The 18,038-nt window shown below is 37.4% G+C and overlaps 1 protein-coding gene and 1 pseudogene across 8 annotated transcripts in view; one reads left to right on the top strand and one right to left on the bottom strand.

Annotated features, from left to right (window-relative positions):
* Positions 1-18,038, top strand: part of LOC124240600 (histone-arginine methyltransferase CARM1-like) — a 249,880-nt gene that overhangs the window by 83,186 nt on the left and 148,656 nt on the right. For all 8 annotated transcript variants that reach the window (XR_006888951.1, XM_046663693.1, XM_046663692.1 and 5 more), the window contains exon 2: positions 10,462-10,587. Coding sequence is in view for 7 of the 8 variants with exons in the window: in XM_046663693.1 (XP_046519649.1) it covers positions 10,462-10,587 (126 nt within the window). In the remaining variant the exon portion in view is untranslated. The remainder of the gene's footprint in view (positions 1-10,461; positions 10,588-18,038) is intronic.
* On the bottom strand, positions 16,959-17,838 carry LOC124240602 (40S ribosomal protein SA-like; annotated as a pseudogene).

Genomic DNA, 18,038 nt, shown 5'->3' with positions numbered 1-18,038 from the left:
AGCTTTTGTAGTTCTCTTCTGTTCATATGATCTAGTCCTTCACATTTCTTACTCACTTTATTTCTAATTGTTTTATAATTTTGTTGCTATTTAAAATAAAATTATATTTTTAATAGTTTTTTGTGCAGATACATAGAACAACTGTTTAGTAATTTTATTTTGTAACTAGTTCCCTTTCTTAACTCTCTAATTAGTGGAAGTTTTAAGTTGATTCTCTTGATTCTTTCAGATCCACAATCAAACCACTTCCTTTCTAATATTTATACCTCTTGTTTGTTTTCATGTGTTATTGCATTGGCTAGAACTTTCAGAACAATGTCAATTAATAGAGACTTGTTCAAATTCTTTGGTCTTATTTGTGACTTTAAATTAATTTTAAACTTAAGAACAACATTGACTTTTGGTTTGATGCAAATATTCTTTATTGTAATAAAAGTTTACCCCAGATTGCTAAGTCTTGTGTGTGAGTGAAAGTTTTTGTTTTTTTCTCCTGCTCTTTATTTTCTGCATTGATAAAGTGCGTCACATATTTTCCTTCAACATGTTAATATGACCTTAATATTAATGACTAGAGGAGTTCCAGATAGTATGAGACCTGGAGCCAGACTGCCTGTGTTCAAATCCTGTCTCAACCATATAAAAGTTATGGAACTGTGGTACTTTTCTTACTGTCTCAGTTACTTCACTTTTAAAGTGAGGATTAGACTAATATCTACCTCAGGGTTGTTGTGAAGATTAGATGTTACTTCATTTAAAGGTCTTAGGACAGTGCTGGGCAAATGATAAATGTGAGCATCATCATCATTATTATCACTTTTGTTCAACTTTAAACCTGTATTGTCACATTGTACTATTATTTTGTTTATTATGTTATCATGAATAAAAAGCATAGTTATAGAAAAGTTAAATAATATTCCCAAGGAAATAAGCTAGTAAGTGCTCTAGCCAGGGTTCAAACCTAGGTCATCTCCATCTTCACTCCATACTCATAATGGAATTTATTTATTTGTTAACTTAGTTTATTTTTATTTATTTATTTATTAAAGATTGGCCCTGAGCTAACATCTGTTGCCAATCTTTTTTTCTCTTCTTCTCCCCAATGTCTCCCAGTACGTAGTTGTATATTCTAGTTATAGGTCTTTCTGCTGTAGGTAGTTCTGCTATGTGGGATGCCACCTCAGCGTGGCTTGATGAGCAGTACAAGGTCCACGCCCATGATCCAAGCTTGTGAAAACCTGGGCCACCGAATTGGAGTGTGTGAATTTAACCACTTGGCGATGGGCCGGCCCCCGACATAATGGAATTTATTTATTAAAGATTGGCACCTGTGGTAACATCTGTTCCAATCTTTTTTTTCTTGTTCTCCCCAAACCACCCCCCCACACACTGGTACATAGTTGTATATTCTAGTTGTGAGTACCTCTGGTTGTGCTATATGGGATGCCACCTCAGCATGACCCGATGAGTGGTGCCATGTCTGCGCCTAGGATCTGAACCGGCGAAATCCTGGGCCGCCGAACTGAAGCGCATGAACTTAACCACTCAGCCATGGGGCCGGTCCTCATAATGGAATTTAGTATTTATTTTGGGGGTATCTTTGTCAAGTTTTATTATATTGACTTTGTACATGATTTAGGATGAATTCCATCTTTTCCTCTGTTCTGGAGCAGCTTAAGTAGCATAGAAACTAACACTACCTCAACCATTTGATAAAATATTCCTTGTAAAACCAGCTGGGCTCCATAATCTTTTTGGAGAGGATGCTACAGAGTCTTTTCAAAACTTTTCTCAGTGTCAGGTCAAATAGTCTTGATCCACACTTGGGGAACCATCATTTCATGAATATGTATTGTGTGCAAGGCATTGAGCTGGGGATTGTCAAGTAAAAAGACATGAATAAGTCCTCTGAAGATTATCAATTAAGGTGGAGATAGGACTTGTTCAAAAAGAGCAGATAAATAATTTATGGCAGGAAATTAAGGGTGGAAAGAAGTCTATCCTTAATCAGTTTCTGGCAAGGGTGATATTTATGGGCTAGCATGGTCCCATATTCCTCATGGAGCAGGTGGGTTTGAAATGCTTTTAAGAGTAGCTAAGATTGAGTAGAAAAAGGGGATATTTGCACCTTATTGCTTTGAAAACAGGATTTCAGAGCTCATGTATTGAGAAATTTTGAAATGCTTTTATCTGTCCTTTTCCCCTGTCTTTTTACTTGTCACAGGGAGCTACATAATGCAGAGCAATGAGAACAGACTTTGAAGCAATCCAGACTAATGTGAGTTTAAGTAAATCCCCCAAAACTGTAAGCCTCAGGTTTCCTGTTTACAGAATGGGCATGAGGAGCCCCACCTCATGACATAGCAGTGAGGAACAAGTGAGGTAAAGGATGTGAAAGTTCTCAAATAAGGCAGCTAGCTGCTCAGTTGCCCCATTCTCTCTATGAGCAACTTGTCAGTCAAAATGGCAACATTAATTGCAGCAAATCAAAACCTTTTAAAATCCCTGCTCCAGTCTTCCTATTCAGACCGATGTATTAACACTCATTACTCCACCTGCAAATCACGTGGAACTACTCCTCATTTCCAGATCTGCTGTATTCATTCATGATGTGTTCATTCACTAGCCTTTTACATAGGCTGTTCCCTATGCTTGGAATGACCTTTCCACCTTTTTTCCTTACTATGTGGAAAGGTCTTAACTTTTCTTCCAAAGCTCAAGTCCAGCATAATGTCTCCTATGAGGGATCTCCTAGGCAAAATTAGCTGCTTGTTTTTCTGGGGTTCCATAGCATTTGAACAGACCTCTTTTCCTTGCACTGCGAGCTCTCCCAAGGCTGTGGCTACAGTTTATTTATCTTTGCATATTCCTCTAGTGCCAGTCAATAGTGACTGGCTTATAGCAGATGCTTATAAGTGTTAGCTGCACGTGTGTGTATGAATAAATCTCCAAACCAAGGCTTGCAGACATCAGGTTCCCCCACACCTGTGGCATGGAGAAAACAGAAATGAATCTGTAGAAGAGTTCTTGACAGCAAAGTTGTTATTTTATACGGTGTCTTTGGAAGCTCCCAATTTTTTGCTGTTATATCTGGTGAATTCACATCAGAACAATTATCCCCGACTGAGTGATTTTAAGAGGATAGTTTATAGTCTCTAGAAACCACAAAGAGAAAGCTGTGATCTGAGAAAATTCTGCCCAGAAAGAATGTAGACACTACAATATTTAGTTACCCTAAAGAGACTTTCAAAAGGAAATTAAATTTAAGTCTGAGAGAAGCAGCTTCTTCAGGGACAGTAGGAAGAATCTTACACTTCAGAAGTCCTGCTCTTCCAATTCACATCTCTACTGCCACCATAATCATAAGCCCCTTTTGAAGAGCAGCTGGTAGTTAGTTTGGCTGGAGTATGGTATATATTTAGGGGGTTGGGGGGTGGGGGTTGTTTGGACAAAGCAGGAAAGGTGCCTGGGGGATTTACAGTTTCAGGCAGGAGAGTCTGTACTTTAATATTCAGTGGGGGAATCTTTGAAGGTTTGAGCAGAGCATTGCAATGACTGCACATGTGCTTCGTTAATTGTAATCTGGCAGCTTGGAGTAGTGTGAACTCATTTTTAATTGCCTGAGCAGATAGCAATGGAAAGATTGTCACAGTTGTCCAGTAAGATGCAATGAAACTGTAGAATGAGCAAGGTCAAGGGACTCAAGTGAAGAGTTCTTAGACTTGACTCCAGAAGATGATGTACAAAGGGAAGAATAGATAAATTGGACCTCATCAAAATTAAAAACTTTTTACTCTGAAAGATCTTCTTAAGAAGATGAAAAGACAGACTATAGAATGGAAGAAAATATTTGCAAATCACATATCTGACAAAGGGCTAGTATCTAGAATATATGGAGAACTCTCAAAACTCAAGTAAAAAAAATGGGTAAAAGACGTAAATAGACATTCACCGAAGAAGATATACTGATGGTAAATAAGCATATGAAAAGACATTCAGCATAGTTAGCCATCAGGGAAGTGCAAATTGAACACACCATGAGATACCACTGAACAACCATGAGAATGTCTGAAGCAAAAATAGTGACAACACCAAATGTTGTCAAGAATGTGGAGAAACTGGATCATTCATCCATTGCTGATGGGAACACTAAATGGCACAGTCACTCTGGGAAAGAATATGGTAGTTTCTTATAAAACTATATGTGCAATTTTCATCCCTTTACAAGTTCAGGAAAATGATATTCACATAAAAATGAGCAACAGAAAAGTATTGAGGTCAAATGCCATACAGAGGTACTATAAGAAAAAAGGCAGTAAAAGGCAGAACATCCTTACTAACAATGAAAGCATGCTAGAAGGACATGCTCCAAAAATACGTCTGTAAGATTAATTTGCAAAACAAATTAAGAGACATTCAGAAAATTATACAGGGTGTGAAAGAATAACACAAATCAGAATTAGAAAAACTCAGAAATGAAATGACAGAATTCAACAAATAATTAGAAATAAAATAATTAAAAATAAAATCATAATTTTAGAAAGGAAGGATAAATTAGGGGGAATAAGAAAATACATCAAATAAAAGAGAAAAGATGGAAAATTTTAAAATGTAAAAGGAAATGTAAAAGAGATAGAAACAAAGTTACAAACATTGAAGATAAGCAAAGAAGATCCAACACACACATAAGGGTCTTTGAAGACAATAATGAATGAAGAAAAAAATAGTAAAATTATAATTGAGAAAATTTTGCCAAAATAAAAACAATTGAAAAAATAAACTTTATCCTAAAAATATTGATCTAGAATGGCCAGCATAAGATACATTCTGGTAAAAATTACTGGCCTCTAAAGAAAGAGAAAAAATCCTTTGTCTATCTAGACAACATTAGTATATTACTTGTAAGATAATGAAAATTAGATTATCTTTAGACTTTTGACAGTAATGCTGTATAAGGAATAACATATTAAAGATCCTCAGAGAAAGAAAATCTTAGCCAAGAATTTTATATCCAGAAAAGCTGACCTTTAAAAATATAAAAAGACAACGACAATCATGGGCATGCAGGAATTTGGGGAATATTGTTCCCATGAGCCCTCCCAAGGAATCTGCTAAAGAATTTGTTTCAGTGAGACCTTCCTAAGATTCTACTAGAAAATTGCTTTGGGTTTACAACTGAAATGACTAGAGAGACAGCTATGTAGGAATGGTGGTGAGCAGGAAGTAGTTATTAAATGAGGGCCAAAAGGGAACAATATTACTATGTAATGACTTATGATTTCACAGTGTAGACTTAGTAAAACTAGAAAACAGAATGTAGAGGAAGGAGAGAGCAATTGGGGGAAAAAAAAAACAACCCAAACCAAACCAAAGCCACCAGACAACTGTTTCAGTAATCGTAAATAATGCTGATGGTATTAGTGTTGTTCTTCTGAGACTGATGTCTTACAAGCCCCTCTTCCATCTCTGTCTGTCTCTGTCTCTCATGTATGGCAGCCACCCCAGTTCTTAACTCTAAAACCTCCTCCAAGTCCTTTCTTCCTTTTGCTGCTTATCTTCCCATTTTATTCATTTCTTTTCTGCTATTATCGTTTGGCCCCTTTCAACCTGAATCGAACAATCCATTTTCAGTTTTTCTTCCCTATCATTACTTCAAAAGCCTAGAATCAAATCTATGAAATACAAAATTCTCCTTACCAGATAGAGGAGAGGAGGAAGCTGTGAATATATCATTTATTACTATTTTGTGACATCTCTTAAGAAGTTATGTTATTAATATGATCCGTATTGATGCCTAATTTTAATATTAGATTTCTTGTATTTCTGTATTCCTGTCCTTTTTTTCTTTATACTCATTTACTGTGGTTAAATTTGTTTCAAATAATAACTGCACAGTTGTTTATATATTTTATCCCTTCTATATTGGTGCTGCCTATGTAATCATTTTTTAATTATCTCTTTCTAGGAGACACATTTCCTAGGTAGACTAACTTCCTATTTCTAGATTGGAAAATATTAAAAGGATCACTTAGCGAAGAATTGGTTTATATGCCATATTATTAGGTCATGGGTTCTGTTCTGTCCAGAAATTTATATATAACAATATATTTTAGAATCTCTCTTCTAGACCATGACTGATATCTAATATTCTTGGTCAACTAGTGTTGTAGCTTTCCTGTGGAGCCTGGACTTTTGCATTTACGTGGGCTGAAAGGGGAAGGCGCATATATGTGGAGAAGTAGAGAAATATTGGTTAAGAAGCAAGGACAAGTCTCTTGATCTTGCCCTGTGGCATTTTCCATATTTACTTGTCTGCACTTGTAAAATGTAAAAAGGATAGATCCGGATTTCTTTCTGTGCTTTTCGAAGTTTTGTCAGATGAGGCTGAGGTGGAGGCTAGAGTGAGGCATCTGGATTCAGCATCATTATGATTTTCTTTGAGAGTCCTCTGGGAGAACAAGAGGCTTTTCCTCGGGCAGGGAATGACAAGGCTCTGGGCTTTCCTAAAGCTGACTAAATTTTGTGCGCACAAACTTATTCTCCGCGTTACTTTGCTGCCACCAGAAGATCAGGCTTTGCCCTTTGAAGAAGCAGTAAGGGGTGTTGCTGATGAGAGCCAAGTACAAAAGCAGGGTAGGAGTAAATGCCCAGAAGCAGCCAGCCTTATTCGGTCATTGAAAAGATGAAATGAGAGGTTTGTAAAGGGAGTCAGAGTGTCCCGCAAATGTATTATTATTATTATTACTAGTAATAATAACTTGATAGCAGGGTAGATGCTCTGTACCTTAGCACAAAGTACATTGGAAATGATTTCCAATCCACCCGACTTTCTCCAGTGTAGTGATATTTCCTGGTCTGGGATTTATATATGCTCCTCAATAATTTTTTATTGTATTCCTTCGTTTTTCTGATATAAATTTTTTTTTTTTTTTTAAAGATTGGCACCTGAGCTAACAACTGTTGCCAATCTTCTTTTTTTCTTTTTTTCTTCTTCTTCTTCTCCCCAAAGCCCCCCAGTACATAGGTGTATATTCTAGTTGTAGGTCCCTCTGGTTGTGCTATGTGCGACGCCACCTCAGCATGGCCTGATGAGTGGTGCCATGTCCTCGCCCATGATCTGAACCGGCAAAACCCTAGGCTGACGAAGTGGAGTGTGCAGACTTAACCACTCGGCCACGGGGCTAGCCCCTCTAATATAAATTCTTTAATTTAAAAAGACACATTTCTCGGTTGATTATACACTCTCCCCTAAAATCTTGCTCACATTAGTTAACAGAAATCATTTAGAATGTTTGTTTTATGTACTAACATGGTCAAAGGACAGGAAAGGAAATCAACACAAGAAGTTATAAGATTAGCAAACAAAAAACATGAGAAAACATTCATTTCCATGAATGATTTAAAAAATAAATAAGAATTCCAATAATGATTCTATTGGAGCAGTAATTCCTAAATAAATATTTTGAATGAAGTAGTAGTTAATGTTTAATAAGTAAAGATATTAAATGAATAATACCCACCAAGAGTGAGAATGTGGTAAAATACATTAGTAACGATAGTGTGTCTGTGTTTGATTTCTTTTTGCTGAATGAAAATAGCTTTTTTTTCTGATTATAAAAGTAAAGAGTCACATAGAAAATTCAAATGTCAGGACTTTGTAAAAGGAAAAATAAAAGTGAGTCCAGATCTCTCCCTCCAGAGGAAACCCCTGATGGCATTTGGGTGTGTGTCTTTTTAAACAGCTTCCCACAAAGATAAACACGACATCAGATTACTGAGATAATGTTATATGTGCTGTTCTGCAACCTGAACGTGGAGGTACCATGTTTGATTTAGCCAGCCATGAAGGGAAGGACGCAGCTTCCTTGCGTTTTCTAGCTATAGTAAACCACTCTAAGATGTAGGTCCTTGAGTCTCCGTTCATCCACACTTGACAAAGCACTTCCTGGAAGAAATTATTACAAGTAGAACATCTAGCAAAGAATACATAGATTTTAAATTTTGAACCATACAGGCAGAATACATTCCAGAAATACAGAAATTCCCATTCTAGTAACTGCCATCCACTGTCATCTCACACCCTTTCCAATATTTGATATTGTCAATATGTATTTTTAAAATTTTGACAATGAGAGATAAAAAGATCTCATTCTTACACATTTTTTGATTATTACTGAGATTCATTATTTTTTCACATTTTTTTGCTATTGGCATTTTGCTAGTTATGAGTTACCTATTGATTGATTACTCTCACTAACTTCTCAATTGGGATGCTTGCTTCCTCTTAGTTTTTAGAGCTTACTGTATATTGGGGATATTAAGTCTTTGTCACATATGTTGAAAATATTTTCCCAGCTGATCATTGCTTTTCAATTTTGTTTAAAGTATCTAAACATTTTTTTTTTGCCATAGGTAGATTTTAAAAATGTCAGTAACCAATAGTTTCTGGATTTTATGTTATGCTTAAAAAGACCTTCTCCTCTCATATTTGTACAGAGGATATGTGGGTGGTCATTTTGCAATATATAAAAGTGGGGGAAAACCAGAAACTCGAGGTATACCCTAAAGAAATCACGACAAAACAAAAAATTCTGAGCTTATCTGGTGAAGAAGAATTGAACTAGATAAATTTTGAAGCTTTTTATCTATTCTGGGATGGTATGCAATCAATACACAGAAGAAAGCTTTCACAGATTAAAAAAATATGTATTAAGTACCAGGTACTCTCCTAGGTTTTGATTCAGAGAAAAAAAGACAATGATTCTGAAAATAAAGTAAAATTGCCCCTGTCCGCCAAGAGCTCACAGATGACAATAGTCTCATCTGTACAGTCGACCTTCTGTATCCCTGGATGCGGAACTCGCAGATACCGAGGACTGACTGAGGGACTTGAGCATCCGCGAATTTCGGCATCCGAGGGGTGTCCTGAAACTAGTATTTCGTGGGCACTCAGAGATGGACTGTGCAAAGGACTGTAGAACCCTAGGATCTTCCTTCCATCTTATTCTACACTGAAACCACAAGAGAAACAATTGGCAAATGCTAAAAAATCCTGATTTCTTGAAAAAAAAAATTCTTGTGCTTTCAAGAAAACATTGTTTAAAAGAGCGCCATTCTCCCCTTCTGCATCTACATTCACGGCTACCCCCCTGCGAGAAGACACTGATGCCTTCGAGACACTGGCTGGGCTGTACTTACTAAACCTGTGATCATGTTTCATGCCAGAAAAATGTTTTCAAAACATCTGCACTATTTAACCAGTCAAGATGTTTTGTGAAAAATATTTGTGAAGGCTTCCATCAGGAGGTACGCATTCATTTGAAGTAATGGATGAAAATATTTGAAAATATTTGGTCATCTTAACTTTGCGTGCGCATGTGTTTCGAATGTGTGTGCATGAATGTTCATATGCTCATATGAACAGTAGAATTCCATATGCAATTATGTTTTTAGGCTAATACACTTAGTGTATTTGATTTTGTAAGGGAGAATAGCAGACATTAAGGATAGGACCTAAGATCTACTTTATAATGAGAGAAATAATAATAGTCCCTTATTATTTTAATAGGATTTTAGAAATTTTACCTTTATTATTCAGCCTTCACAAAAAGCCTGTGAAATAAGCATCAATAATTTCATCTTACATAATGAAAAAAATTGTGATGTAGTGTGATTAGTTGATTGAAGCTTTTTAGGTTAGTAAATATCAAAGATGAAGACAAAACCCCAAGTTCATTGCTTTTTCCACCAGAATACAGCTGCCCCAATGCTAAAGGCCTGTGTAACCTGTAAAAGGAGGATTAGCAAGTTAGTTCCTAGTTATCCATGGTGAATCTAATGAGATGCTAGCGGCTCACACAGGCCCTGCTTGCAGAAACTATGCTCTCTCTGTCATGCTTGCCTCCGCACAATGTGGTAGGAATAACATGTGCTTTGGAGTCAAGTTCAATCCTGGGTTTGAATTCCAGTTCAGCCACTTATTAGCTGTGCATATTTGTACCCAGACGCCCTGCCTTGTCTTCACCTAGGAACATCGGTAGTGATAATACACACGATAGAGAGTTTTGTGATATCTGTGGCACATAGTGTGCTCAAGAATCACCCAGATGGACATTACTTGGACTCGCCTGGGATGGTGTCAAAAAATACAAAATGATTTGGGGAACACTAGGGTTATAGGGAATGGGGCCCTGGCCATAATGACAAGAGCCAATAAGAGTCAGTTTTGAGCCCTGTGTTAACTCACCTGCAAAGAATTGGTATTTGGCCATAGTTAGATTCATCTCTTTTATCTCTGATCCTCATATCCCCTTATGTCCCAGGAGGTATTACATTAAGAAGAAAGAAATGAGGAGCCTTGAGAACATGAGAGAAGTGTAGGAATGGCATTGATGAGCCTTTTTTTTTACAACACTTGAGATGGATTTTCCTAATCCTTTTTTTTTCTTTTTTCACCCTCTATAGCTGATGGTGTCTGTGTCTTTAAATGCTTACTCAACAGAGACACCGAATGTTGCCGTGTGGGGAAGGAGTCCATTTTGATTACTCTGGGCTACAACAGTGCTTTGCTGAAGTTCGAGTCTCAAGCTGGTAAGTTTTGTGCCTGTGCTGACCCCCTTGTCTTTTCGAAAGACGAATCTTCTGATTGGTTGACTTTTGGCTGTGACTGATTAGGGGAGTTTTGGCAGCATGTTTCCTGATGTGAGTTGTCATCAATTGATACAATGATTTAAAACTGGTTCTGGTGCTTACTTGATACCATGGCTGGAGAATAACCAGCCTTTTCCTAGACTATGAGAACATTTTTATTCTTAGCCCCCCTTTTGGTCTTCCTTCATCCAAAGCTGCAGGTGAGGCTACCAAGGATTGTCCAGCTCTTCATCACTGCTGTTGATTCTCTTTGAATATGAGGTTGTTTGCAGAAATGTGATTTTCAGTTTGAGTGTCAATCAGAATGATTTCATCCTGTTTTTGTCTTTATTTTATTTATTGTTTTTTTTGCTGAGGAAGATTCTCCCTGAGCTAACATTCATGCCAATCTTCCTGTATTTTTTAGAATGTGGGCTGCCAGCACAGCATGGCTGCCAACGAATGGTGTAGGTCCACACCTGGGAACTGAACCTGGGCCGCTGATGCAGAGTGCATTGAACTTAACCATGAGGCCACTGGGGCTGGCCCCTGTTTTTGCCTTTAAATCATTTGTTGAACATTTTTAGACTTTGGACAGCAAATGCCAGGCAAAAGGGAGGTAAAGTCAAGTAGAACTAGGACTCTTTTAAGAAAGCACTAAAAGGCACTGTGGAAGATTTCTAGCTTGATAAAGAAAATTACGGAGAACAATGCCTTGAGTCTACCTTAGGTGGTCAATTGTCATTTCTTTAACTCAGACATAAATTGTTCCATCTTACTTATGGTGTTAATCCAGACAATGTAAAGTGTTGGCAATGGTATGTATTTTCCTCTTGTTGGCTAAAATGGTTAACCTGGTTTCTTGTATCTAAACTGACTCTGGAGTAAGCCAGAACTAGGAACTTGTTTTATCACACATCTATCCATCATTTTATTCATCCATCAGTTCATCTTATTTTTATGATGCATTTCAGAGTAAATTATAATAACCAGCACATTTCACTGCCGTATACTTCAACCTGCATGTCATTAACTAGAATTCAAAATTTATGTTTCTCATTTTTTTTCTATTGAGGTTAAATTTGCATACATTGATGTGCACAAATCTTAATACCATCATTCCTAAAAGTTACCTCATACCTTTTCCCAATCGCTTCTTACTCCTGTCCTTCCAGAGATAATCATTGTTCTGGTTTTTATCCCACCATAGGTTAGCTTTGTCTTTTCTAGAACTTCCTATAAATATAATCATTTAGTATACACTCTCTTTGATAAGGTCACTCAGCATGTTATGAGATTCATCCACATTGTTGCAAGTATTTCTTTGTTCATTTATTTGTGACTAAGTAATAGTCACAATTTGTTTATCCATTCTCATTGTGATGGACACTGAGACTGTCTCCAGGTTTTGGCTATGATGAATGAGGCTGCTATAAATATTCTCATACCAATCTTTTTGTATATATATATTTCATTTCTCTTGGATCAATAGGAGTAAAGTTTCTGGGTCTTAGAGTAAATGTATGCTTAGTTTTATAATAAATAGCCAAAATTTTTTCTAAAGTGGTTGTACCATTTTACATTCCCACCAATAACGGATGAGAGTTCTGGTTGCTCCACACCTGTGCTAACGTTTGATCTTTCAGTCTTTTTCATTTTTTCCCTTCTGATGGATGTGTAGCTGTATCTTGTTGTAGTTTAATTTACATTTTCCTGATACTTAGTTATCTTAAGCACTTTTTCATGTGCTTATGAATTCAAATTGTTTGCCTCCTACTAATTGGTTGTTTATCTATGGAGTTGTTGTTTTTTATATATCCAGGCTACCAGGCATTTAACAGATATGTAATTTATGGATGTTATTTCCTAGTTTGTAGCTTGCCTATTCATTTGCATAATGATGTCTTATGTTGAGCAGAAGTTCTAAAATTTGATGAAGTCCAGTTTTTCATATTTTCTTTTTTGTGTATTGCATTCTGTGTCCTAAGAGCACTTTGCCTACCCTCAAATACTGAATGATTTCTCCTATATTTTCTTCTAGAAGTTTTATAGCTTCAGCTTTTATATTTTAGGTATGCAATCTATCTTAATTATTTTTATAGGGTGTGAAGCATGGGGCCAAAGATTATTCTTACACCATATGGATCTCCATTTATTCTAGCACTGTTTGTCAAAAAGACTTTTGCAAGTCAAATGACTGTACACACACTTCGTCTATTTTGGAGCTTTCTGTTCTGTTCCATTGATTATCCATATGCCAGTGTCACATTGTCTGGATTACCTCTAAAGTAACACTTGAAGTCAGAGTTTAAGTCCTTCAACTTTGTTCTTCTTTGTCAAGATTGTTCTGGATATTCTTGCTTCTTTGCATTTCCGTATACATTTTATAATTAAGTTGTCAATTTCTGCAAAAGTGCTTGGTCCAATCTGATTGAGATTGGTCAATTGGGTGAGAATTGTCATTTTAACACTATTAAGTCTTTCAATCATTGGTGAGCTGAAGACAGCTCATACTAAATCACAAGACAAGATTATTAAATTTTCAGGCATTTGATGGCTTGAAATTGGCTAGGGTGGGAGAATTTACACCACAGAAATTGGCAACCTCCGCAAACAGGGGCCCTTTTTGTTTTGTGGGTGGAGTCAGTTGTTAAATGTTTACCAGAATGCCATTGCTTGCTTCCAGTCCAAGAATATGGTATTTCTCTCCATTTATTTAGGTCTTTAATTTTTCCCCAGAAGGGGAATGTTTTGTAGTTTTCGGTGTAGAGGTCATACACAACTTTTGACAAGTTTATCCCTAAATATTTTATGTTTTAGAATCTATTACAAATAAAATTTTGGAAACTCACAACTGTTTGCTGCTGGTATATAATAAATTAATTTTTAATGTTAATCTTGGCTACTACAACCTTTTATATTCCCTTACTAATTTTAGTAGTTATATTTTAGATTCCTTAGAATCTTCTACATTTAAAAAAACTTCGTTATCTGCAAATAGAGACAGCTTTAATTCTTTTCTGATCTTTATGCCTTTTATAATTTTTATCAACTTTTTGAAATTCTTCTTACCTCCAGTACAATGTTGAATAGACCTGGGAGAGCACTTGTCTTTGACATTCTCCCGATTGTAGGGGAAAAATCTAGTATGTTACCGTCAAGTATAATGTTTGCCATATGTTTTCTGTTGCTGCCCTTTATCAGCTTGGGGAAGTTCCCTTCTATCTTTAGCTTGCTGGAAATTTTTATCATAATTAGGCATTAGATTTTGTCAAATATTTTTCTGGATCTATTGAGATTATCATATTCTGCAAATTTGGTGAATTACTTGGAATGAAATAGTTTGTATATAATTGGTATTATTTCTCCCTAAAATTTTTGATAGACTTCACCTGTGAAGTCACTGGGGCTTGAGGTTTTATTAATGGGAATAAAAGTTATTTAATAAATATTGGACTCCAGATTTTCATCTTGTGTTAATTTGATATTTTATAGTTTTTCATGGAATTGTTCCATTTCATCTAAGATGTCAGATTTACTGGCAAATTTGCTTATAATTTGCATGTTATCCTTTTAATTTTGTAATATCTATAACAATTTCTCCTATTCCTTTCTAGATACTGGTTATTAATATCTTACCTTCTTTTTGATCAGCCTAGCTTAGAGGTTTATCAGTTTTATCAGTCTTTTCAATAAATTAGCTTTTGGTTGTATTATTTTCTCTGTTGTTTGCCTGTTTTCTATTTCATTGATTTCTGCTCTTATCTTTATAATTTTCTTTCTTCTGCCTTCTTTGAGTTTACTTTGCCCTTTTGTTCTAGCTTCTGATAGTGGAACTTTAACTCATTAATTTTACCCTTTTATTCTTTTCTACTATGATTTCTTAAAGTCACTAATCTTCCTCTATGACTTTACTTATATAACCAAGCTTTGATATGTTGCATCTTCATTATTATTCAGTTCAAAGTGCATTCTAATTTCTCTCCTATTACTTCTTTGATGCCTGAGATATTTTAATTTCCACGTATTTGGGAATTTTGCAGATATCTTTCTGTTATTGGAGCTGGACATTGTAAATGTTGTGCGGTTGAGTGTCTGGATTTTGTTGCCTTCCTTTAAGGAGTATTGAGGTCTGTTCAGACAGGCAGATTAGCTAATGGTAGGTCAACTGGATTCTTCTGAGACTTGTTTTTAGCTTTGCCTTGGCTGGCATAGAGAGGTCTTTACTCTAGGTCTAGTTTAGATGTGCTCCTAAGGTGTGACCATTCTGTGGTTTCTACTATATGCCTCAACTATTCAACAAGGTCTCTTCACTCTTGCTGTTTCTGAACTATAAACTCTCCCCACCCTGTGTTATCTCTGGGAATTGTTCAGTTTAGAGCTCCCTAGTAGTTATTCTTTTCCTGTAGTGGTTTTTGTCCATCGTGTGGAAATCTGCCCTACACGTGTGCTGCTTAGGATTTATTCAGCTGGAAGCTCAAGGGGAGCCCTTGGCAGACTTTTTTAAAGCTATTTCTTCATACAGAAAGACCTTTTTCTCTAGTAATCTACTTTAGAAATTCTAGCAGCTTCAGCTTTCCTGAATGCCAATCTCTAATACCTTCAACTCAGCAAGACCACTTTGTTCTGTTTTACTTCCCACGCCACGTGATGACGTGTGGCTGGTGGCTTCTAGTTAGAAAGCCAGGGTCATCACAGTACTGTCCTCATTTGTTTACCTTCTTTCAGGGTTCACAGTTTTGCATTGCCTGGTCTCCAGTGTCTGACAACTACTGTTTCAGGTATTTTTCCAGTTTTGTTGTTTTAGTGGAAGGAAAGGATGGTACCAGTTAATCTGTTATGATTATGAGCAACAGTCCTCCCTATTTCTTTCAGGAGAAAGAAATTCACAGACTCAGAACGCTTCAGATGTCTTGGGTGGTAGCAGTGGGTGAGCATGAAAAGCCAGAAGCAATCAACATTCCCATTTCTTCTGTATTGTTACTTTGATATATGTTCCAGCTCATTTCATTCAATTGTTGTACAACCCCTAAATCAGAACCTTCTATCCTGCAAGCCAGGCAAAACAAGTTTCAACTCATTAAAATATTTGCAAACATTTCCTTCCTTTCAATGGTAGATCTGTCTTTTTGACTTTGATATTCCTATAGTGTATGTAAATGACATATTTCTGGTCTTCAAGAATCTTCCTATGATTTTAAAGGGTACCCCCCCCAAATGCTGGCCACAGACACAAAGGGTTACAATTACAGAACATATTTCAAAGCCAGTTGTTTTTGCCAATAACTGTGAAGGGTGAGATTTTATCCGATTTGCAAGCTAACAAGTTAGTTTACCACTGTTTCATGAATGCTGACAGGAGACACAAGACTCCTGGCTCAGAGATAAAAGACTTTATGTCTCAGAGAAAGCACAGTAGCCAAAGTGTCAGCATGTTGTCAGTTCTTGGAGCCCCAGTTGCCACTGGCAGATGCAGAGGATCAGATGGGTGCCTGCACATGTAGCAGGATCCATTACAGGAGAGGAACAGTAAGCTTGGAGAACCCACTATTTTATAGCAAGTAGTAAGCAAGCCAGCTCTTTGTTCCAGAAGAAGGTATTACTTCATACCTCAAGGTTGCTTGCTGCATACACAACCTTGAGAAGTAGCCCAGGCAAAGAGTAGTAAAGGCCTTGCATTCTTGGCATACCCACTAAGACATGTATGAAGTGCCTCAGTCATTCAAGATATCCCCAAAACTGTAGACAGACAACACTGAATGAAGAGAATACCAACCTCTCAGTACTTTTCATTTGTTAGAGGGGACCAGACATTCTTTAGACAGAAATAATTCAAATAAGCCTGAGGCAGAAATGAAACCTGATATCCAGAGAGCAATGAAGCAGAAATAATTTAGAAACATACTCAGTAAGTGCAAAATGACTACCTTAGCACAGTTAGACTCACCCCAGAAGCCAAGGAAGACTGGTTTGGTCCTGAAGGGCTTATAAATTGAACCTCTCAGGTAATGCAACTTGGAAGCTCCAGTTGGTAAGTCTGTCAGAGCATCTTGGTGGGACCTCCATGTTAAAAGTCAAACAAAAAAACTTAAAATTTTGGAGTACTGAGTGGAGTTTTGTCTGCAACAATAAAACATAGATGCAGGAGTCCTGCTTTCATAACAACGGGCTCCCAGAGAAGGAGAGAAGGCTATATTTGTAGGTCAAATATGACAGCCTGCAGGTCTGTTTGGATTACAGTTGAGTCCGATTTTTTTTTGACACAACTTTTAGAAACTATTTCATGTCAACTTTATTTCCATTTCCTGTTTAAGAGTCTGTGGAAGAACAGCTCAAGACCACTGAGTGGTTGTTCCTACCCAATCAGTGGCCTGGGCAGTGGGAGCTGCAGATCGGTCTTCAATGGCAGACTGGCGCTCCAGTCTTCAGTAGGGAACTGCTGAATAGGCATGAGGGCACTTGCATGCATTCAGAGCAGCCTGTGACCTGGGCTTGAGTACCAGTAAATCTGGGAGCTGGAGCACTCCATTCACCCTGAAATTCCTCCTTGATCACAGTGTTTTCAGCAGTGGCCTGCTCTTCCTATTCAATCTCTTCAAGATCTTTGTAGAAGTAGAGATCAAGCATACCCTCCCATGGGTGTTCATGAAGGATGGTGCCACACATGTGTAGAGGGTCCCGGGCCAGCACCCACCACATCAGACCCACTGAGTGAGCTCCCTTATTGTTGCACAGGATGGCAGTGTCCACATAGCACAGGGGAGAGTCTGTGTTACATAGAGCAATGGCAGGCAGGTTAACATAAGACACCTCTGTGAGAGGCTGGTGGTCAGCCCTTGGATCAATAACCACCAGAAGTCATGGCTCCTGGAAGGCTGCCTGGATCTGGTTAGTAAAGATTCCAGGAATGAAATGACCAGTGATAGAAGTGGCTGTAATAGTAGCAGTGAACTTCAGCACATGTCACTGGCCAGTATTCCTGGAGGATGTGACACTGACATCAGCTGGGCCTTAGACAGCAACAATTGCACGAGCTGCCAGCTGAAGCTTCTCCCAGACTCTCTTCAGATTTATGATGTAGATGCCGTCACTTTTCCTTTTGTAGATATACTATTCCATTTAGAAGTCAATATTGGTGCCACATAAGTGGGTTCCTGCTGCAAGGAATTTGAGGCCATTCTCCATTTACAGGATGACAAGGGCTCCAGACATTGTGAAAACTGTCCTTTAAGTTATGACAGGAACCCAGAATGACGCCGCTGTCTGGACCCCTCTCTGGGTAGCGCAGAAAGGCTGTCAGTTTTAGTAAAGACAAGAAATTCCTGTCTTTGATAACGAAAATCAGGATTTGGTTTATTTCAGGCTGTGAAAGTTTTAGAATGTTTTTTGTAGTTTATGGCTTTTCAGGAATG

The sequence above is a fragment of the Equus quagga genome, chromosome 6, assembly GCF_021613505.1.
Source record: "Equus quagga isolate Etosha38 chromosome 6, UCLA_HA_Equagga_1.0, whole genome shotgun sequence".
Classification (NCBI taxonomy): domain Eukaryota; kingdom Metazoa; phylum Chordata; class Mammalia; order Perissodactyla; family Equidae; genus Equus; species Equus quagga.
Note: the sequence above shows the minus strand (reverse complement) of the source record. Positions and strands in the feature narration are given on the sequence as shown.